The 24,628-nt window shown below is 36.0% G+C and overlaps 1 protein-coding gene across 1 annotated transcript in view; it reads left to right on the forward strand.

The window, feature by feature from the left end:
- LOC140441454 (endoplasmic reticulum metallopeptidase 1-like) overlaps nt 1-24,628 on the forward strand; it is a 71,707-nt gene that overhangs the window by 11,829 nt on the left and 35,250 nt on the right. Inside the window, exon 2 of the mRNA XM_072532189.1 lies at nt 8,975-9,512. Coding sequence (XP_072388290.1) covers nt 8,975-9,512 — 538 coding nt within the window. The remainder of the gene's footprint in view (nt 1-8,974; nt 9,513-24,628) is intronic.

Here is a 24,628-nt window from a genome sequence, read left to right on the forward strand (position 1 = left end):
TATACACGACGTTACAGGTTAGCTGTCAAACAATTCAATGGGTCGAAATGCATGCTTATGCCATCTGTGCAAAAAATGCCAAACTATTTTATATTTACACTATGTAGACTACAAGCAACGTCATGCAGTTACTTCAAACTAGAATCAGAATAGACATTTCATTCAATCGTTTACCTATGTTGCCGAACGGCAACATGTTGCATTTAAGGGTTAAAGCAATAAAATGGTATTCCAAGCTACCTAAATCACGCCAGAGATTTAAACCAATTTAAATGTTTATGTAGAGCATCTGTTAAACAAATTATTGACATTTAAATTTTAATTGTTAGTCCAGTCGTCAGAGAGTTGAACCATAAAAATCATGCGAACAAGCTGAATTTTGCCGAGAATATTAATTTTGGGACCCCAAAAACCGTTGGGGAGAATGAACCGTTCTCTCAGAAACAACGCTTGACGCATCCGTCGATTTTAAATGTCAGTTACGTGCACAAAATCAACCTTCAATAAAATTTATATCAGCTCGACGGTAAAAATTCGATATCTTTTGATCCAAGTGTCCTATCGACAAAAATCAAGATGCGTTTTAAAGGTAAAGAGTGCAGCTTTCGTATGCAGTTTCCGTGTTTTGCCAAAAATAAATTCAGTTTTTATACAGGTGTTAAATAAATAAATGTGGCGCGACTTTTGCTATTTTTTATGATTTTCGTGAGATCAATAAATGAGTAACTGACATGAGTCGCGCGTAACTGACATTCAAAATCGATAGTAGCTTCAAGCGTTATTTGTAAGATAACGGTTCGTTCTACACAAAAATGCTACAAAACATTTTTGTTTAAATTTATCTCAGCTACATTTTTTATTTAAAGCATTTTTTTCTACGGTATACAGATTCTTAATAAATCGATGGGGGGATTTTAGGGGGAAGCCAGGCGGTAAATGTGGTAAATTTCTTGGCATCTTTTTTTGGGCCCTAAAATTGATATTCTCGGCAAAATTCAATTTGTTCGTAAAATTTTTAGAGGTTCAGTGGGATTTTCGTGTCCGACCACTGAAGTATGAATTAATTTGTAAAATAAAATAGTATAAAAATTAAAAAAATATGTTACTTGTATATAAGGTATATAATAGGCATAATAAGTCGATCCGCCGGATCTTTGCACATCGTTATCATTCATATTATAGGAAATAAACCAAAACACGTGAGCCAAACGTACATCGGTTATAAGAATTAAAAAATGTCTAATCTTACAATGAAAGTTTTTATACTTTTTTTTATTTCATTTGTTGGATTTTGTCAACTGGTATACTTTTGTGAAAGTGATTTTCCAATTTTGGAAACCTATATGTTGTCCAATAACATCTACACTAAATAAATATTTAAACCTTATTGGTGAGAAATTAAAGTGTTTTTATTGCATATAAGCAATTATATGGGGCTGACATATCGTTATATCATATTCCTGTTGTTGTTAAGTTAGGTTTAGATTTAAGGTGACAAAATACAAAATTAACAAAAAATGCGATATAAATGGGCTCGTAGAAGGTTCTAAGGTCTTTCTTCATTTCCTGAACAATTTTTTCAGCTTCCTCTCTTTTCGCGTGTGGTAATCGTCGAGCTGTTTGACGAATTGGCTTAGCATTACCAGTATCAATTTTATGTTTAACAACGGTAGTTCTTTCCGTCTTTCCTCCTTTCGGTACGAAAATATCACGATACTGCCGAAGAAATTCCCTTAATTTCCTTTTCTCCATCTGATTTAGAGACTGTCCTGCAACTGCAACCATTTGGTCGAACTTGTCGTTGGAATTATCAGATGTTGTCGCCTGACAGATTATGGATGTCACAGGTACACAAGTTCCTACTTTTGTCTCTTTCTTGATGGTCACTGGGTAGTCATTGACATTAATAAGTCTCACAGGAATTTCTTTAGCCGAAGTCACCAATTCATTTCCAATTATGATTCCACGGCCAACCTTGTCGTCATGGTTCCAAGGCTCCATCATAACCGGTGTCCCTTCGTCCACAATTCCCCGTAGTCGCGCTACTATGATTGTTTCGCTTCTCGCAGGCACGACTGTATCTTCTTTAATGGCTGCTTGCACAGTGTTGTCATCATGTGGATGAAGAAATACCTCCTCGTTGCCAACTTTGATTACCTTATTCTTAATATCCAATTGGAATCCATGCATATTCATTACGTCCATTCCTAATATAACATCCTCTTCGATGTCAGCAACTATAACAGTATGGACGAACTTTTCTGCTCCAATACCCCATTTGTACCTGGATTTCTCCGTGAATGTTGGCATTTTCATCTGTAGCGGTCCGAAGTCGCAACCTCGTTGGTAACAGTTTCTTACGGCTGTGTATAACTGTCGGGCGTATAATGGTCCTGGTCGCTCCGGTATCCACCAAAAACGTATGCCTTTTACCATTTATTTCTCCATCTACATATACACTATCTTCACGACATTTTAAAGAAGCTATTAGTATAAAAGGGGCTTTGGAAAAGTTACGGGTCGAAGCTGCCCCCCTAAGGCCGACCCGTTCTAGTTTTCCTGATGGTGAGTTTCTTGATTTGCGTCGTACCTAGGGTGCTTACATGAACTTCGTACGTGTACTATTTCGCCACAATTCCAGCATCTTAGGTCTTCGTTTTCTTGTATCATACTTTTCATCATATTAACGAGCTGGTCAAGTTTATCTTCATCTCCTTCCTCTTTTACAGTGCTAACTTTACTGTAACTGCCAGAGGCCTGCGTAGCTGACTCGTATTCGAGGGCGGTGGATAAAACAGCCAGCGTCTTGTGACGAGCTAATCGCAGTGTTCTCTGCATTTCATGATCACGAAGACTATTAATAAACGTTTGAACGGCCAATTTTTTCGTCATGTCCTCGGGAGCTGTTGGATAAGCATATCGTACTAATCTGGCAATATCTACCTCATATTCTTGAAGAGCCTCATCTTTCTTCTGTCTTCGATTTTTAAGCTGCGACTGATATACATGCTCCAAATGTTCGTGGCCATATCGAATATTTAACCTCTTCTGCAGTTGTTCGAAATCATTTGTCTCGTCTACGGCTATGGTCTGAAGCACATTTAAGGCATCTCCTAGTCAGGTCGACTACGAAGAGCGATAGTCAGGTTTACAGCCTTTTCTTTTTCAGACCATACATTCACTATTGCAGCTGATTCGAACTGTTTCATGTAGTTGTTCCATGACGATTTTCCGTCGAAAGTTCGGACTTTCACATGAACAGAACCTCCACTTCCTTCAAATTTCGGCAGTGTTTCCAACTTATATTTCGTTTTTTCTTCTTTTGTCTCTACTGTAATTGGATTGTTTCCTCTCTCTGCTGTCCCTGTTTCCTCCATCTTCCTTTCCATCTCTTTCCATATCTTTTCTTCGAAGGCCAACATATCGGCAGCAACTTGGTCTTTTAACGAAGACATTCTATCGTCGAGGGCAGACATCTCAGAAGTGACTTTAGAGATGTTAGCAGAAACTTTGCTTTCCAGAGAAGAAATCTCGTTAGAAACTTTGTTTTCTAATGAAGCGATGTCGCCGGAAACTTTCGAAATATCGCCAGAAACTTTGTTCTCTAATGATGCGATGTCACCAGAAACTTTGTTTTCTAATGATGCGATGTCACCAGAAACTTTGGCCACATCACCAGAAACTTTGGCCACATCACCAGAAACTTTGGCCACATCAGTAGAAACTTTCGAAATATCGTTAGAAACTTTGCTCTCTAATTTTGAAATGGACGAAATGACAGCATCTTCAAATATATAAGTTTCCTGGTCTAAGCCCTCTTCATTGAAAGCGTTCTTTAGTCGTTGGATTAACTCAGCCTTTTTTCCGGTAGAAGCTAATTCTCTATCCTCGAGATGTCTTCTTAAATTCGTAACTGTGAACTCATAAATCGTAGTCATCGTCACAATTTATTTTATATTTCACTTTTGACACTACTGTAGTATTTTTATTAATCTAATTTATTGTCTTTATTTATTATCAAAAGTTCTACATTTTGCATTAGGAATGTATAACGATAAATAAAATGATTTCATTTATTCGACTATTTACTATCCAGAGAATGGCCGCCGTAAGAAATAATATTTCAAAGTTTAATTCAAATTTAGTTTATACATATCACTTTTATAAATGTATGTAAAAGATAAAAATTCTAACAAATCTCTATGCAAATAGTTTGTTTAGTAGAGGTAGTGGAGTATCAAACGACTATGACTCATGCATGCGCAAAGTACAAATTTACGCTTCGACCGCAAAAATTTTAATAATTTTGGGACGACCCGACACGCAGATATTTTCAAGGTTATACCCGTTTAGAAACTCCACAAAATATATGTACTTGTTTCGATGAAAATATAATTGTTACGATAAATATATGATTCATATTAAACTGTAATCATATTATTTCTAATTCCATTTTATTCTAGTAATTTGGCCGCTCAACTGAAAAACCACTTACAAGTTTAAAGTCTTTATTTGTACAATATATAACTAATTTATTTCACACTAATAATTATATAATTTATTTACATTTATTACAATACGCGCGTTACATTTTAAAAACTCGACGCGATGTTATTTTTCAGACTAATTGTTTTCAACAAAATTCCCTCCTTAAATATAAAATACAGTTAATCAAGAATCCCTTCGAATTCGGACGGCGACCCTCTCGAAAATTCAGGTTGGCAAACTGGTTTTTCAGCTGAGCGGCGAAATTACTAGAATAAAATGGAATTAGAAATAATATGATTACAGTTTAATATGAATCATATATTTATCGTAACAATTATATTTTCATCGAAACAAGTACATATATTTTGTGGAGTTTCTAAACGGGTATAACCTTGAAAATATCTGCGTGTCGGGTCGTCCCAAAATTATTAAAATTTTTGCGGTCGAAGCGTAAATTTGTACTTTGCGCATGCATGAGTTATAGTCGTTTGATACTTCACTACCTCTACTAAACAAACTATTTGCATAGAGATTTGTTAGAATTTTTATCTTTTACATACATTTATAAAAGTGATATGTATAAACTAAATTTGAATTAAACTTTGAAATATTATTTCTTACGGCGGCCATTCGCTGGATAGTAAATAGTCGAATAAATGAAATCATTTTATTTATCCTTATACATTCCTAATACAAAATGACCAATTTTTGGGTAAAAGGCTCGGAAATGTTTTTTTAAAACATCCGGCTATCCATGGTGTAACGTAACTTGTCTAGATGGGAAGTGGGAGATTAAAAGAGATTAGGAAATCCAGGTGCAAGTAATGTTCACCTTGCAAACCGGCGCTCGGGGGTTTTGAAGGACACAACGGTGAGCTTTGGGGTACCTGGGTCTATTGATCTGGGATGGAGGTATATTTATAAAATATATGGGGTACTGAAATGTACCAGTAAAAATGACAGAATTGGTACTGAAAGAATTGGGAAAAATAAAGGGCGCCGCCTAGTCCTTTGTCGAGGGACGAGAAAAACTTGACACTTGACCTATGAGGAGATTAACTTGATTTCACGTACTCCATCGTACCCTGACGGTTGTCAATACCGAAGATGACAAAACTCATTCTCCCTGCGAGATAACCAGCCTAAGTGGAAATATTCTTATTTATTTCACGCGTAATTCGCCGCTCCGAGAATCAGCATCTTATTTTTGCCTATTATAAACAGACTCCAAAATGTTTAGATTATCATTCTCAGAAACTCATAAAGATTAAGACTCTTTTTCGGTTTTTATGATATATCGGGTTAATTTAAAAAATGCTACAATGGGAATATTAATTATATTCATGTCTTAAGTATATCTTACGTCCATCAGAAGGGAATTTCAATTAGCAAACAAGGCAGTGAAATATTCAAAGATGTCTATATTCTCATTCTTCTCCTTCTGTAAAGAGAAAAAAAGGGGATTGTTAGTGTTGGGGTATACAGGGTCGCATAAAAGTTGCAGCTTTGTGAATTAAATTAAATTTAAAAAGTTAAAGGATTTTGAAGCGTTACAAGATTGAATATTCTGCCTCTGAGTCTAATATTGGTGGTTCGTTTGATTCTATGTTTCCATCATAAGCATTTATGTTACGATTGTCAGAGAGAAGATTTAGTTTTAGTTGTTTAGTAATTTAGAGAAAAGGTTTAGTTAGCCATATTTCACATAGTTCCTTTTGGTCCAATACAATGCTGTTGTTTTTTGTTATTTTTTCCTGACAGAATTTGGTATTTCTTTAAGTTTTTATGGAATTTGAAGGAGTGATGTTGGTAGAAGATGCAATTCAATAAATTTAATATCGAAGGACCACCCACGGATGCGGCAAAAAAAGAATAAAATAATTAACAAATATTTAATCTAATGTCTAACTTTAGTACTATTGCTAAAATAAGATCTGGTCAAAGTTCTTTCGTAAAGTTTTCATCTCACCTATTTAAACCGCCGAATTCACATTAATTCACCGCGAAACACAAACAAAATACATAGCACTATTTACAGCTTAAAGTTAGCCAACTAGGGCATGAACTAAGGACGTTGGCTTTAAAAATAATCAACACAATTAACTTTGTAATAATAAGCGGCGTTTGCTACTGTATAGCATTCAAATTATATTTTGGACACAAGCGAGAGTTGGTACTCTAAACAAATTAAATGTGACGTTCACACTCTATGGTGTCTAAACTTGTATTATTAACTGACTGCTTATTCTACGTGGGGTTCAATGACAACTACCTGTTAGGATTATTACGAACAACATATTTGCCCTAGCAAACAATGGGAGATATTTCTTAAAGAAATTTATTCGCATGTTTTAAAAGTAGCAGTTCTGATTCTTCACAATTTCTAACTATCCATGCATTTTTTGTCTCTTTTATTTTTCTTTTAATTCTTCTATTTACCCACATATTACTGTAACTGTTTTCTTTAATTTCATCTTTACTTCTAAATGGTTGCAAGTTATTTGCCTTCTAAATTCAAGGCAATCAAGGCTTCCTCCAATTCAGGCTCGGTCCAATTGCCACGTGTTTTGAATAGCCATGTTAATATTAGCGGAAAGTACTATCTTATAGAGATGCGGTAAAGACTAATGATTTGTTCACAGTGGTCTACGCCATCCATACAATAATTGCATTGCAATATTTGTTTGAGAAACAAAAATGTGTCTCTTCCCCTGATGGAAAAACCGTTTGACTAGGTGATGTGGTTTTACTGAACAAAAGTTAGATGCGATTGTAACGACACTATTGTCGTGCCAGCGACAAATCACAATTCCTGTGTTTTGTATCTAATCTGCAATTGTAAGTTTCTCTTTCGTTTTTTTTTTCATCGCTGTTAGAGTCAATAGGAGGCATTTTAGTGTTTTATTGTCCCTTATTGTATCTGTACCGAAAAGACATCTAGTTTTTAACTTGTTTAGTAGATGCATAGATGAAAAGAAGTTCAAGAAGAATCAAAAAAAAGGTGGAATCTTGTTTTTGGCCAGCATAATTGCAGCACATCTGCATAAGACAGAAAAACCGACGAACCAAGGCCCAAGTTTTTGTATGAAGCTGGTATTTGCATTGAGTTGCCCTGATACGGTGTAAACCATACAATATAACCTAGACGGAGAGTACCCATCCAGAGCTTATAACCCCAGCGAATGGATTTGTTTCGTATAAATTGTTTCGTAGGGTGCCTTCCTAACTATGGTACCATAGCTTCATCTATGCTATGTTCTTGTTCGAAGGGAGTGTGATTTAAAAAAATGTATTCCATGCATCATGGCCGTATTTTAGCAAATCTGTCTGTTTTGTCCAAACTATTCCCATTATATGGGAATATCTAGCTCTCGAAAGAGCTCCAGCGGCCTTCATTATAACTGTCATCACGATTTTCCCAATAAGTACATATATCTTTTTGGTAATAATACTACGCAGCCACTCAAAATAAGCATGCCCACAAAACAACTAATTTCATTAGCTGTAACATCATTAGTCATGTTTTTTTTGTGCCACGTATGTATTTGTATATGTTGTTATTATATTGAATAGGTCGTCGTCAAAAAATAGCCTGAAGAGATGTAATGGTCTGCGATTTTGTTTAGGTCCGATTTCTGGTCTCCAGTATACATCTTTAAGTTGCTGGTACAGATCACCTACAAGCCAGTGTGCAGATCCTAGTTTTTGGAGAATAATCGAAGGTTTTGTTTCTTGTTTGCGTAGTGTAGCAAGAGGTACGTCTTCGTATCGTCGGAAAATAACCTCCACGTCATTTCTCAGCTTGCTTCCTGGTAAATGCATTTTTTGGGGGGAAAAATAATTATACCATCAGGAGGCATTGGAATCTCGTCTGTCTTAAGTTTTGTAATTAACTCATGCAATTTTAACGGTCTCCTAAAAAATAACCATTTTGTAGTGCTTATTACTACTGTCCTTTTAAAAGACCAAAACAAAAAGGGCCATACACAAGAAAGTAACAAAAAACCCAAACCAATATTTCCACTATAAGTACACGTAAGTAAAGTAATGACTACCAAATCATGTAAACCGCCCAAATTTGATCTGTATTTAAAAAATCTTACCTTCTTATCCAGCATTTCCTCTGTGATCCAACTTTTCTATGTTTGTCTCCTTTTTTGCCCTAGAACATTTTGTGAAGCCTTATGGATGTTGGTTTTGAAGTTTTTTCACTATTGTTCTATGTCCTCTTCCTCATATTTACTTAAATTAGAGATTAGTTTTTCTAATTCTAATTTTTAGTGTCATAGGGTTTCCTGATATGTTCTCAATAAAAACAAGTTGGCGTCCAACAAATTTTTGTTTGTTTATTTTTTGATCTTTTTTTTGTTGCCGTTTTACATTTTGCTGGAACTTTCAGTCACGACAATCTAGCCGCAAAACCTAAGTGCCATTTTGCCTAAGTATGGTTTTAAGAAATTTATATTATTTTTTTTTCTTGTTCCAGAACACGCTTTTGAGAAACAGATTCAACGAAAAAGCACCGACTAGAATCTTCACAGAAAACAAATATGAAAAGTCAAAATTCCATCGTCCTATGCCCTACGTCCACTTCTTAGGTCTCCTATGTTTAATTCTTATAGTATTTTCATTAGTAATATTTATCGAAAAACAACTACCATTAGCGTTAAAAATAGAAGATGAACACAAATACACAGACACTTTTATAGCAGAAAGGGCGTACAACGTTTTAAAGAACTTAACAAAAATCGGCCCTCGGATTGCAGGCAGTTACGAAAACGAAATTCTGGCAGTCAACGTGTTAAAACATGAAATTGACAGTATCATACAGAATGCCAACGAAAACCATGTGATAGAATTAGACATTCAGAAGGCATCCGGTGCTTTTAACTTGGAATTTCTCGATGGAATGACTAATGTTTACCAGGACGTACAAAATGTTGTTGTTAAGATTGGATCTAAGATTAATTCGCCGCATAGTTTGCTTATTAACTGCCATTTTGATTCTGTATTCGACAGTCCAGGTAAGTTATTTTTGAATTTAGTTAATAATTAATAAATACAATCAGGAGCGATATACTGTAAATGAATTTTTGTTTGCTACCTACATTTTTTTCTGTCAAAATTAATACTCCAGTCATCATAGACGAAAATGCCACTAAACCTCTAAAAATCAGCTGAATTTTGCTGAGAATGTCAATTTTGGGATCCCAAAAACATGAAAAAGTTTACCACTTTTAAACCCCGCAAGTAAGTTTTTTGAAATGACACAACTTCAGCTATAGATTCCGCCTAATACTCTTTTCGTGAAAGCAGTTTCCGTGACTTTCGATTGTTTATGATGTGAATGTTTAAATTCAGCGTTTTTTGGGCATATTTCAAATACCTCACGTTTGTTGCCAAAACTCAAAACCGAAATTTAGATGTAGACTTAAACTTAAACGTAACTTAAACATCCTAAATTTTAATAACATATAATGTAACATATTTATAAATTTATAACATTTAAAGGGTTTTCACCCATATATTTTAGTGGCTCATAGCATGTACACTTTGTTACACTGATGATGGAATTTACATTCCGAAAACGTTCTGTATTTGTGATATAGCCCGTTTGGGTATTTTATTTATACCTTTTACTAAAGATTTGAAATAAAATTATTTTGTGATACATGGTATACAGCCAGCTACAGGAACTTAGTTTCCTAGTGGATTTTAATTTGTAATATTTCCAAATTGATTAAATTTTTTATATTTTGTGAATATTGTGAGGTCACCCCTTGGCCTATGACCAAACATCAGGTGGGTGTACAATGACCTGCGGCTGTCTAAAAACTACTATCGATGGGTCGAGATAACAAGTAAATGGCGCTTACGTCATGAGATGTCTAATTTCGCATTGAGAAGGTTTCCTCGAAATCTGGAACTAGAGTCAGACTATATATAGAGAAAAATTTATATTTTAGGATTAGTCTAAGATATAAATTTGTATTATCAAGTAATAAATGTATTATAAAAAGAAATCAGAAGAAGGACAGGCGTCACAGATGCCATAGAGTGCATAGCATGGCTTAAGTGGAACTGGGTGGACCATGTGGCCAGAATGAACGATGGGCGGTGGACCCAAAAAATTACCGCATGGAGACTACGAGCAGTCAGAAGAAGCAGACTACCTACACGATGGACAGACGACGTCAAAAGAATCGCCGTGAATTGGCTGCATGAAGCTCAAGACCGACAGAACTGGAAGAAATTAGAGGAGGCTTATGTTCAACTTTGGACGCAGAAGGCTGAATGAGGATGATGAAATATACAGGGTGTCACCGAAAATAGTGCGTTCCCTAAAGGTATAGGCAGAAGGCATCATGTAGACCAAAAAAGTATTATAACATTTTTTTCTAAATTGAGCTGTTTGACCAAGATATGATGTATGTAAAAGATAAGAGATGTATGTAAAAAGAAATCTGTCAACTACGAACAGTACGAAAATCTAAACGTAGACAGTCACAACTTTAGTAAACCGATATATTCTTTATAAAGCAATATACTGCGCCGACATTTTGGAGCAATCGTGTTTAGTGTCACCGCGAAAATGTTTTGGATTTGTGAGTATGTACCGTGATATGTTGATCATTTATGGAGAAGCGCAGTGTAACAGTAATTTAGATGTCCAAATTTATGTGCATGGGATCGGTATCCCGAAAGGCGAACTCCTAATATCCAAACTATTGTGAATGTTTCTAAAAGATTAGAAACGGGTTCTGATGTATGGAAAAAATAGCGGAAGAACAAGAAGTATCTGTCGATTAAATGTAGAAGACATGTTAGATACTGTGAAAAATAATCCAAGTGTAAGTACACGAACGGTGGGTAAAATGTTGGAAATGCCGAAAAACGTTGTTCTTAGAACATTTCAGGAACAACTTCTACATCTATACCACTATCAGAGAGTACAAGATTTACACCAAGATGCTCTTCGAAGATTAACATTTTGTAGGTGGTTTCAAGATAAGCTACTCAGAGAACCTAAATTTCCATCTAAAGTATTATGTGCGGTTGAATCATGTTTCACGAGAAACAGTGTGTATAATTTTCATAATTGCCACATATGAAAAGAGGTGACGAGAACCCTTATTTAATAACTAGGTCAAATTTTCAATGAAAATTTTGCATAAATTTATGGGCTGGAATAATTAACAATCGTTAGATAGGACTATATGAATTACCCAGAACACTAAATGAAGAGGCCTAGTATAATTTCTTGCAAAATGTTTTGCCACTAGTTTTTGAAAATGTGCCTTTGCAAACACCCATTTTGTGGCCACCAAGAAGTCCCGAATGCAATGTACTGGATTTTTATTTTTGGGGATATCTGAAATCGTTATTTTATGATAAACGAGATGAAATGGAAACATAAGTTGAATTACGGAAACGAATTGTTGATGCTGTAGAAACTATCCGACATAATGTAGTTAACTATGGCATTACTAACAATTGGATTCGTCGTATAAATGCATGTGTTTGCGCAAGTGGACTTCACTTTGAACGTTTATTATAATAATTATTGTCAAGTAAGTACAAGTATCTAATTTAATTTTAGTTCACAAGTAAACAAATTACTGATAGTCCGAGCATAGTGTAAAAAAATAGATTAGAATTAATAAACGTTGTCTGTTCCACTTAATTTCCACTGTAAATTATGTAATTCAGTTAAGAGTGTAGGCGCAAAATTTCGGGCCAATGCTTTTTAAAAGCATTTATTTTTTTCGAATCCCGAGAAAACTAATAAATATTTTTAAAAAATTCCAAAAGGCAGACAGCCCCTTACAATAACCGAAAAGTTTCTTTTGAATGAGATATTTAAATTAAAAATCACACTTAATTTTCTCTTCTTTTTCATCCTTGTGACTTACTAAAATAAACATTTTAGAAGTTTTCAGGGACTTTCGGCCCTTGACAATAATGTAATCTTTCATTCTGCATTTAAATTTTTTAAAAATACTTATTAGTTTTCTCACGATTCGGTCCGAAATTTTGCGCCTACGCTCTTAAAGCCCTCGGCATTAAACACCTTTAAAGCTTAATAAATCTGTAAATAATACTGGTTCGGTTAAAAGAACAAGTGTTTTTTATTCTAACTAATTGACATTTTAACAATTCTTTTAAAATTATGCCATATTTCAATACATTTCAGAAAAACATTACAAATAACTTTTCTTAGTTGCAATAATTACTTCTTAGGAATTAAACCATAGTACTTACTTAAGTACAAATATTAATTTATTTAAAACTTCGAGCTTTAATCCAAAACCTTAATTAACTCAGATAATAGTAAATGCCACATTATCAAAGCAAGAAATAATTATTTTGTAGATATTTTTTTCTCAGATGTCAACAACCTTGAATAGTAAACAAAGAAGGGTTGGATTATGTTAAATACCGTAAGTTACAAAGGAGTTTTTATTCACTGCGTATGACGTTGCCAGAATATTTAATTTTCTGAAAATAAAATTCACGTATAGTGGAAAACAATCAAATTTTTTTTTGGAAACGGTTAACTTTAGAAAAAAATGTTACAGAACTTTTTTGTTCTAAATAGTCTATTATATCCATACCTTAAAGGAACGCACTGTTTTCGGGGACACCCTGTATTATAAATTATTGTGTTTTCACTGTTAGTGTAAATGAATTAAAATAAGTATTAGAAGACTAAATATTCATAAAAATAAATTACAGTGCAATATGTATTTCGGTGGTATTCGCGTAGTAACTAAAGCTAAGTAATAAAAGGACAAATGTTTAATTCACAAAACTACTGTTTTTTTATAATAAAAAGCGTTTTTTATTTTATGTAAAAGCAACCATTAACCTATTAATTTCATTTGTAATCCCATAAAAAGATCCATTAGCCAAAACTGTCTTTAGTGCTGTTTACATCAATTAAAAGTCAATAGAAATGCCAAATTAAAAATGGCCATGAGAAGAATTATATAATGTTCATGTTAAACGTGAACTATTAAATAATAGTACCCGTTTAGCTCATGTACCTTCAGCGACGAAGGAACAATTGAGTAAGCAACTATATTAATTAGCCCTTCGTACTTTTTACTTTGTACATTTCAACCACAAACAACCAAAATAAAAGTTGCTTCAAATGTAGGGCGTAGAAAAGAGATAACTTTATTCATTATACTCGTATATGTCACATTCTTAATTTTCCATTTCTTCCCTTACTTAAGATTGTACAATAAAACGTAAAATGTCTTGGTTTACTAATTATAAATATGTATACATAATAAACTTAACAAGTGATTTACATAGTTTATCACTTCCGGAATGCGTACTTCAATATTTGTTAGATAATATTGTTTGTGTAGGTTCCAATCCTCAATTTATGGTTGTTGGTTTATTTAATAACTTATTAATGCTACACGATAAAGAACCAAGTCGTTTTAGCTAATATTTACGTTTTTTTTTGTTTTGAAAACCCCAAAAAAATTTCCAAGGTAGAGATTTAAATAATCGAAATATACGAGGTGTGTTTTTTAAGTAAGTACCGTTTTGGAATTAAAAAAAGACGTGCAAAGATATGGCAATAATTTTATTTTTACATGAAAGCCTGTACCTTAATCTACTTTTCTACATAATTTCCGTGAATATTGAGGCACTTGTCATAACGTGGCACCAGTTTTTGAATACCCTCCTGATAAAATTCTGCCGCCTGACTTGTTAACCACTGCATCACAAATGTTTTGACTTCGTTATCGTCTTGAAGACGCTGACCGCCCAGGTGTTTCTTCAAGTGCTGGAACAAATGATAGTCACTGGGCGCCAGATCAGGGCTGTATGGAGGATGATCTAGAGTTTCCAATTTAAATGATTTGATGAGATCTTTGGTCTGATTAGCCACATGTGGACGGGCATTGTCATGCAGCAAAACGATATCCTTACTCAACTTGCCACGTCTTTTGTTCTGGATTGCACGACGCAGATTTTTCAATGTCTCACAATAAGACGCTGCATTGATTGTCTCATTACGAGGCACAAACTCCACTAGCAATACTCCTTTTCTGTCCCAAAAAACTGTGCACATGATTTTCCGGGAAGAAATTGTTTGCTTAAACTTCACTCTTTTGGGTGATGATGAATGTCGCCATTCCATGGATTGTTGTTTCGATTCTGGTGTGACGTAGGCCACCCACGTTTCGTCACAAGTAACAATTTGGTCTAAAAAATCTTCACCTTCACTGTGGTACCGCTCATGAAAGTCAATGCACTGCCTAAACGTTGGGTTTTGTGCAAATCCGTCAACATTTTTGCAACCCAACGTGAACACAATTTCCGGTAATTCAAGTTCTCGGTAACAATGCGATACAAAACACTACGAGAATACTGAGGAAAGCAGTCGGACAATGATGAAATTGTAAAGTGTCTGTTTTCTCTCACCTTTTCGTCCACTTTCTGCACCAAATTTTCATTAACGACCGAAGGACGCCCACTCCGTTCTTCATCATGCATATTTGTGCGGCCATCTTTAAATGCTCTCACCCGTTTCCTTACCATTCCATCACTCATAATGTTTTGTCCGTAAACTTCAACGATCTCACGATGAATATCGATCGGTTTTACGCCTTTAGCACTAAGAAATCGTATAACAGCCCGTACTTTACAATCAGCGTGACTCACGATTGTTGGAGGCATCTTAAACACTGGCTTAAACAAGTATACAATGAAGAATCAGACTGTAATGGCTTCAGTGCGTAGACAAGAGATGTAGGTAACCAGCTCGCATGCGAGGACCGCCGACCGTAGCGCTGCGGCAGCGGAATCGCAAAATGGTACTTACTTAAAAATCATGCCTCGTATTATATATATTTGTGTGCTAGTATTGTAAATGGACTCTATGTTAAATTTTATTTATTTACTTCTTAATTATAAACTTGTTAATCAATATACACAAAATACCATACAAAACTAAAAAAAGTTTGCACGTTATCATGTTTTGTTCGGCTCTTCTTTAGAGAGATCCCTCCCGTTCTGGCTCACTGAACTTCTTAACTTTCACAACTCATAAACTACAATTAAAAGCTACTAGAACGGTGCACTTTTGTTTGCTGTAAAGAGTTTTTACAGTTCAATTATTATTACCAAAACAATGGCAAAATATGCTCTCGCTAGATAGAACGCAAAAGATGAGATAAAGTTTCTTCCTCTATAAGCTAAAATACAAGGAAAAGCGGAAATTAATTCGTTAAATTACAGTTAAAGATCAAAAGAAAAACTATATAGATCTAGAGACAAAATACTGCAAACACATTCTCAACATAGTGAGTAATATTATAAAAACAATAATCAGTGAGTAAAGCGTAGCAGGCAAGCAAAACTAGTAATTACAGCCTGTAGAGTGTAGAGCCTGTAGATTATAGGTAATATAATACTTTTGATCAGTCTCATCTTGGTTTTGGTGGCTAATTTGCTTTCTCTTGCTGTAAGTCTTCTAGTGGCGGCTCTAGTTTGTGTCTTATATGTCGTAGTACTTACATAATCAGTAGACATTAGGCCTTGATCCATATTGACTCAGAGTTATTTAACTTTATTCTTTTTCCATTCGATCGGTCTATCTTGCACTTTCCTGTGTCCAGTATGCTGCTGTATCCAGTGCTGTCTTTGGGTTTCTTACGGTTATATCCAGACTTTTATGTTTTGCCGCTATTGCTGTGTGGTCCGCATTGTGGTGTTAGGTTCCGTCTACGTTAACCGATTCCCCATGTTACACTTTCCAATTTAATATTGTAGCGAGATTAAATAAAACGAGCGGTTCGAATTTATATATATTTATTTATAACTTTACAGTTCGGTAGTATCTTAACAACTAAACTCTACTTCTAACATTGTTACCTATATATACTACAGTTACTAGGTTCGAGAATATTCTGGCGTTGTCCCACCTCTAATTCGCCTACGTGACCGGTTATTCTCTCTCGCACTCGATACGCCGCGAAGCTTCGAGAAGGGTATTAGAGATGCAATGCAACCGTTACCTGGGTCATGCCGAGAGCATGTTTGTAACACTGCTCCCCTCTTAAATCTGATCGTCCCGATCAGCAACTCTATATGTAGGCACAGGATGGCGGAATCTACAGGACTCTCCAGCTCTGCATGAACCCATCTAGAAAGAAATAACAGTCTACTGACTTTGAAGGATACGATCTCATCGGGTTAATGCAACACACAGTAATTCGTACGCCGGTTTCTCGGAAGATTACTTCAAGCATGCTTCTGACAATCTTCCAGTCCAGATTATCTAGTGCATGGCCTATCTTGGGTAAGGCCAAATTCTTGATGTCGTAATTGCACACAATTTTCTTCAAATTAGTTAGAGCACGCCATATATCCTCGTAGCTTGCCCTGTCTGTATACGACTTGCTGGTCACCATATACAGCAAAGATCGAGAACCATCTTCTAATCTCAGTACTCTTCCAACTTTAAGGCTGCTGGTTTTTTAACTCGTCCAAACGACCGAATTTCTTATAAAATACGGATGAGATTCCTTTAGTCATCTCAAGATCTTGGGCAACACAGTGGGCTAGAGAGACGTTATGCGGAACACTAAAAAGATCCTGCTGAACTTCTGTGGTCACGCCGAATCTAGCACTCTTTCTCTCTGCGTTGGAGGTTGGAGTCTGGCAGGTTGGAGTCTGGCCTGTAGTTTCATTCACGGCCGAGCGGTAGGCCATTAGGAATAAATGAATGTGCTGATCCCAATCTCTTTGATGTTCTGATACAACTTTGGACAAGTGTTTACCCATCGTTCGGTTCATCCTCTCGACCATTCCATCTGATTGAGGATGCAGGGGTGTCGTTCTGGTCTTATTGACACCAATCAATTTACAAACGTTTTGGAAAAGGGTTGACTCGAAGTTTCGCCCTTGGTCGGAGTGGATCTCCAAGGGAACACCCAATCGGCTAAAGAATTCTTTAACAAGTACCTCTGCAACGGTAGCAGCTTCTTGATTTGGTATCGCATAGGCCTCAGTCCATTTCGTAAAATAATCCATGGCTACCAAGATATATTTATTTCCGTCATTTGTCTCTGGAAGTGGACCTGCAATGTCGATTGCTACTCTTTCCATAGGACTTCCAACATTGTACTGTCTCATGGGTGCCCTCTTTTTACCAACTGGACCATTACTGCTTGCACACAGTTCACATTTCCGGCACCATCTTCTTACATCATCTTTACAGTTCACCCAATAGAACCGTTCTCGAACCTTTTGCAGAGTCTTCGTGATACCAAAGTGTCCACCTGATGCACCGTCATGCAACTGACGCAATACTTCTGACACTTTACTTTTAGGTACAATCAACTGAAGCATAGTTTCTGTACCATCATCGTTCTCAAAGGTTCTATACAGAAGATCATCTTTCAGCACTAGGCAATTCCATTGGCTCCAGTAACACTTGACTTCTGGACTACATGCACTAATGTCTTGCCAAGAAGGTCTTTCACTTCGACGCATCCAATCCAATACTCCTTTTATACATGGATCATCTGCTTGAGCGTCTTGTAGCTGTTGAGGCTGCCATTAATCATTAATGACGGTGGTTCGTCTCACGGGGCAAAGTCGTTCTTCTAATTTAAGACAGTGATTACAATTTGCACTGCACGGCCGTCTCGAAAGGGCATCAGCATTTGAATTAACTCTGCCAGCACTGTGTTCGATCTCGTAATCATATTCTTGTAATCGTTCTAACCATCTTGCCATCTGGCCCTCTGGATTACGAAATTGTAGGAGCCATTTTAGAGCAGCGTGATCCGTGCGAAGAAGAAACTTTCTGCCATACAAGTATTTATGGAAATGCTCACAAGCCTTCACTACGCCTAGCAATTCTCTCCTGGTAACGCAATAGTTTCTGTCTGGTTTTGACAAGACTTTGCTAAAGTAAGCGATGACTTTCTCCTGCCCATCTTGGATTTGGGAAAGAACAGCTCCTATTGCAGTGTTGCTTGCATCGGTGTCCAACACAAATTTTCCTGCCTGTCTAGGGTAGCTTAAAATCGGTGCGCTGATCAGAGCCATTTGTAAGTGTTCGAAAGCTCTTTGACACTCTTCGCTCCATGTATATTCTTTGCCTTCTTCTGTCAACTTTGTTAATGGCTTGGAGATGTTGGCAAATCGTTTGACAAAACGTCATTAATATGTACATAGGCCAAGAAAACTTCTAATTTCGTGTTTATCTCTTGGTACTGGCCAATCCTTAATTGCTGCAAGTTTTTCAGGATCAGCTGTTACACCATTACTTGCTACAATATGTCCCAAGTACTTCACTTCTCGTCGAAACAAGTGACATTTCTTCGGACTCAACTTCAGATTCGCTGCCCGCAATCGTTGAAAGACTTTTGTTAGATTATTGGCATGTTCATCGAAGGATCTTCCAACTACAATTACATCATCCAAATAAACCAGGCATGTTTTCCATATTAGACCTCTTAAAACTGCATCCATTAATCTTTCAAATGTGGCCGGGACATTACATAAACCAAAGGGCATAACTGTGAACTGCCAAAGCCCTGATCCTATCGAGAATGCGGTTTTTCACGATCGGCTGGCTCCATGTCTACTTGCCAATATCCACTTTTCAGATCGAGTGTGGAGAACCAACGAGAACCAGAAAGTGTATCCAAAGTATCGTCTATTCTGGGCAAAGGATAACTATCTTTTTTAGTTACTGCATTGAGCTGTCGGTAGTCAATACAAAAACGTGTTGAACCATCTTTTTTCTTTACTAGGACTACTGGTGATGTCCATGGACTGTTTGATGGTTCAATTACCCCTTGTTTGTTCATATCTTTGATGATGTCTTCGGCTTCATCTCTTTTCGCAAATGGAAGTCGTCTAGGTTGTTGTCTGATTGGCTGAGCGTCTCCGGTATTAATTTTATGCTTTACTATGCTTGTTTTGCCATTATCCTTCTTATCAATGGCAAAAACATCTTGAAATTCTATCAGCATAGACTTCACTTTTTTAGTTCGTTAATCATCAAGATCTTGGCACGTTTTAATCATCGCCTCAACAAGCTCTTTTGGATACTTAGATTTCGACGGTTTCTCATTAGTATTCATGGAACAAATCGAAGCCACGGGAACACACTGTCCGATCAAAGTTCTTTTACTTAACTTAATAGCAGTTCCCTTTAAATTCATAACTCTTACAGAACGACATCTCGAATTCTCACCAAAGCTTTTGCCGTTAGGAACTCGGCATTATTCATATCTGCGACCATCCTTAAACTTCCCTCTCGGCAGTAACCATCAGGTCTGGTCATCAAAATTTTCTCACTATTACCGGGTATTGTTACGTCACAAGTAGTTATTAAGCTGATAACATCTTCTTTGTCTTCATGAAACGGCAATTCTTCACCACTGATCTCGAGAACTACATCTTTGACATTCAATACAGCCCTATTTTTCCTTAGTAAATCCATCCCCAATATGAACTCATCGGAGATCTCTGCAATTAATACTGTATGTTTCACTGTGGTCTGGCCAATGGATACTGACATATTAGCCTCGCCATATGTATTAATTATCTCACCAGTTGCTGTTACTGTTGCAGGCAATAATTTAAGATGGCCTCGTACTACTTCTGGCCGTGCAATAGTTCTCGTTGCACCTGTATCTACCAAAAACGATCTACATTTATTATTGATACGACCCTCTATGTACAAGCTATGAATTCCACCTGAGGACGTAATGTTCACAGTTACTATGGGGGCTGTGTTTCTCGAAGTCGGCAGTTGCCCCTTGTTGTCGACCCGTTCTTGTTTTCCGACTGTTGTATCATTTTCTTGCAATTACGGCGAATATGACCTACGTCACCGCAATTCCAACATCTGGGCTCGCGTCTCTTCAGCATCGTGTTAATAACTACTTTTCGTACCATTTCTTCCAAACGTTCATCGTTTGGTTCGTCGCCTTCTTCAATGGTTCTTACTCGATGACTCCGTGAAGTTTGACTAGCTGTTTCATGTTCCAAGGCAATAGCGAGTGCTTCATCTAGAACTTTCGGTCTTGCTAGTCGTAAAGCTTTCTGTAATTCTGTTTCTTTTAACCCATTGACGAAGGTATCTACAGCAATTTCTTCTAATATGTTGTCTGGTACCTCCGGATAAGCCAACCGCACTCTGCGAGCAACATCTGCTTCAAACTCTTGCAAATTTTCACTTGCTCGTTGAATTCTACTTCTTAGTTGCGCCTTGTAGACTTGTTGTAGATGGGCATCTCCATAACGTTTGTCTAGACGGGTAAACAAGGTCTGGTAACATTTTTCTTGACCCTTAGGAATCGATCTTAGGATATCTGCAGCATCACCTCGTAAAGCAGCAGTCAAGGAAACAGCCTTTTCTTGTTCTGTCCAATGATTGGCTGTCGCAATAGCTTCAAATTGTCTAAGGTACATGGACCAAGAAGACTTTCCATCAAATGGTGTCAATTTGAATCTCATATTATGTGTCGTTTCGTCTCTAGGTGATTCTTCTTTCACTACGGATCTAAGGCTATTGTGTTAACTACTGGTAGCACTTTTGCATTAGTTATCATGCTCTCTAACTGTTTGATCTTTTTTTCTACTTTATCGAATGTTCTTGTGACTTCTTCAAATTTGTCATTGTTTTGATTACATACTTCGTCGAATTTTCTAGACATATTTTCGAATTTCTCGTCATTTTGTCTAGCTATTTCTTTAATAAACTTTGATCAGATAAAAGGCATATATCGAGCACAGTTTAATTAAATCTTGCCCAAGTACTTTCGATCCCTAGATCATCTTCAGGGGCATTTCGTCAATTGTGGCCTATCCGGCAAGAACAAGATGTCATAAACATATAATTGTACATTACACTACACTACAAATAGACAAACAAACACTTTAAAATAATTTAAGGAAGGCTACATTACTTGAAGAAGCCGGAGACAGAATGGCTCCTGATCTGAGATCTTGAGATCAGGAGCCATTCTGTCTTCGGCTTCTTCAAGTAATGTAGCCTTCCTTAAATTATTTTAAAGTGTTTGTTTGTCTATTTGTAGTGTAGTGTAATGTACAATTATATGTTTATGACATCTTGTTCTTGCCGGATAGGCCACAATTGACGAAATGCCCCTGAAGATGATCTAGGGATCGAAAGTACTTGGGCAAGATTTAATTAAACTGTGCTCGATATATGCCTTTTATCTGATCAAAGTTCATTTATTCGAGCATTCAACCTTATATTTATTTCTTTAATAGTTTGAGACGTTTCATTGAATCTTTCATCATTCTTTCGAGAAGATTCTTCAATCATTTGAGACGTTTCATCGAATCTTTTGGAAACAGTCTCGAATTTATCATCATTTTTTTTAGAAGATTCTTCAATTTTTTTAGAAGTTTCTTCAATAATCATTTGCGAGACGTTTTCAAATTTCTTATCATTTTTTCTGGAACTCTCTTCGATCTTCATTAAAACTGCTTGTTCTGCTGACTGGAACTGGAATGTCTCTGGATCTTCTCCATTCTTGTTGAGAACAGTCTTCAGTCGTTCTTGGAGGATCTTCTTGGACCCGCTGCAGTCTTCATCGCGTTCTTCCAGTTGCTCACGCAACTGTTTTACTGAGAGTTGTACTAGCAGCATCTTTGTACAGGCACACACGTACTTTTTTTAAATGTTCTTTCGTACAAAGATCACTACCGATCTACGCGGATGTTCCCGACGAACAACACTTTTCAAAAGTTCAAAAGTCTTTTTCAAAAGTCACTGCTGAATTTATTCTTTTTTTTTACCCCACACCTGAGACCAACTGTAGCGAGATTAAATAAAACGAGCGGTTCGAATTTATATATATTTATTTATAACTTTACAGTTCGGTAGTATCTTAACAACTAAACTCTACTTCTAACATTCTTACCTATATATACTACAGTTACTAGGTTCGAGAATATTCTGGCGTTGTCCCACCTCTAATTCGCCTACGTGACCGGTTATTCTCTCTCGCACTCGATACGCCGCGAAGCTTCGAGAAGGGTATTAGAGATGCAATGCAACCGTTACCTGGGTCATGCCGAGAGCATGTTTGTAACAATATGTATTTTATTGAAAAACCTAACAATTAGAATTTAACCCAGGTCGGGTTGAATTTGTTTAAACAAATCACATTTGCACAGTACCAATCGTCAGCAATGACTAACTGAATATAATGAATATAAAAAATCTACTTTTTTATTTACCAATATTCTTTCTAATATTACGTTTTGATATTGAACTAAATTCTAATCAAACACATCTAATAATGCAATTTAACGTGAATATTCAAATATGTCAATGTTCAGAATGTATGTCTAAAGTAGTAAAGAATCTATAATAGCATTCCTTGTTTTGGCTAAAATCACGTCAATTAACGGAAAATGTTGCGGTTCAAGAACAATTCATTTATTTAATTCACGAAATCAATGCATGGTCTGGTTTTACACAAGAGCCAATGTATCTGGTGCTGCAAATGGTGAAAATTATTCTTCTATTAAATTTTCTTTTAACAATTTGTCCTATTTGAAATTATATTTCTTTTTGGTCCTCTTTTGAGTATCTATAAGGCTTCTTGCAAAAATTTATGTTCTAAAAGTTTAATTTGTGCTTCATTACTTTGAACCTGCCCAATGTCAAATTTATGTTTGGGGAAAAGATTGTCATATTTATTTATAGTCCTGTCGTCAGAGAGTTGACCCGTAAAAATCAGACGAACAAGCTGAATTTTGCAGAGAATATTAATGGGAATATTATTAGGTCTCCAAAATAGATGCAAAAAAGTTTACCACTTTTACCCCCGGGCTTCCCACTAACACCCCCCTTGCAAGGGGGTAAAAACGCAAAAAAATCGATTTGCCAAGTTTTTAAACAAAAATGTTTATAAGCATTTTTTGTGTAGAATGAACCGTTCTCTTAGAAACAACACTTGAAGCGACTGTCGATTTTTCATGTTTCTCGCGAAATGAAGGTTCAATAAAATTTGTATCAGCTCGACGGTAAAAATTCGATATCTTTTGATTCAAGCTAAGATTCGAGCTAAATCACCTCGGTCATAATTATTATGGGTAACGTCGAATGTGTGACGTATTTCCATTTTTTAATTTCGCATAAAGTAAAAACTGATTGACCACAATAAAGCAAAAATGTGAATAAAATAATTTAATTAATAGTGATTATTTAATCTAAAGTTTTAAATTATTAACCAAGAATAATTTCTACTATGATTTGAGGAGTTTCATACACTCTTGTCACGGAATAATTATAAATCCTTCGTGGATTAGTGGTAAGAACTCGACATTGCGATACAGGCATCGCAGACGATTAGAGTTCAAAACCCACATGTGGTTTTCTTTTTTTTTTTTTTTTAATAATTTGAAATTCTGCAAAGATCGTTTTGCTTTGAATCACTAAACAAAACTAAACAAAAACTAAAGTTAAAACAAAAAATCTTATTGACAAAACAGTATCGTCGTACTTTCGAAAATAAAGTAAAATCTTTTAAAGAATGTTTAAATAAGTAAAAATTCTACAAAAATAAAAAAATATCCGTGGCCACTAATCAATCGATTAGGAAAAGTCGCACTGAGATATTCACTGACGATGCAAGAATTATGTGCAGGACAACCATCGTGTTGAAACCATATGGAATCGAAAGGTATTGGTAAATTACTAAGGGCTGGGACAATTTCATTTTGCAGAAGTTCCAAGTATTTCCGCCCAGTCAACATACCGTCTATAAAAAATGGACCAATGACATGATTCCCTATTATGCCTCCCCAAACATTTACTTTTCGAAGACGCTGGGTACGAGCGACATAAATCTGACGAGGATTTCCTCGAGATCAATACCTAGCATTGATTGAATTGAGACGAGAACAAAACGTTCTCAAAAAATGTTCATCTTGATGTGACATTTCCATTGCAGTTTGACAAAATTCTAAACATCTATATTGATCCCCAGGAAATTGTTGGTTGGATTTATGAAGTTTATAGGGACGGTATCGATGTCTTTACAAAATTTCACCTACTCTAAATCTTGGAATTCCACATTGTTCTCCGAGACGAGGTGTTGATTGGGCAGGA

Source organism: Diabrotica undecimpunctata, chromosome 5 (assembly GCF_040954645.1).
Source record: "Diabrotica undecimpunctata isolate CICGRU chromosome 5, icDiaUnde3, whole genome shotgun sequence".
Taxonomy (NCBI): Eukaryota; Metazoa; Arthropoda; class Insecta; order Coleoptera; family Chrysomelidae; genus Diabrotica; species Diabrotica undecimpunctata.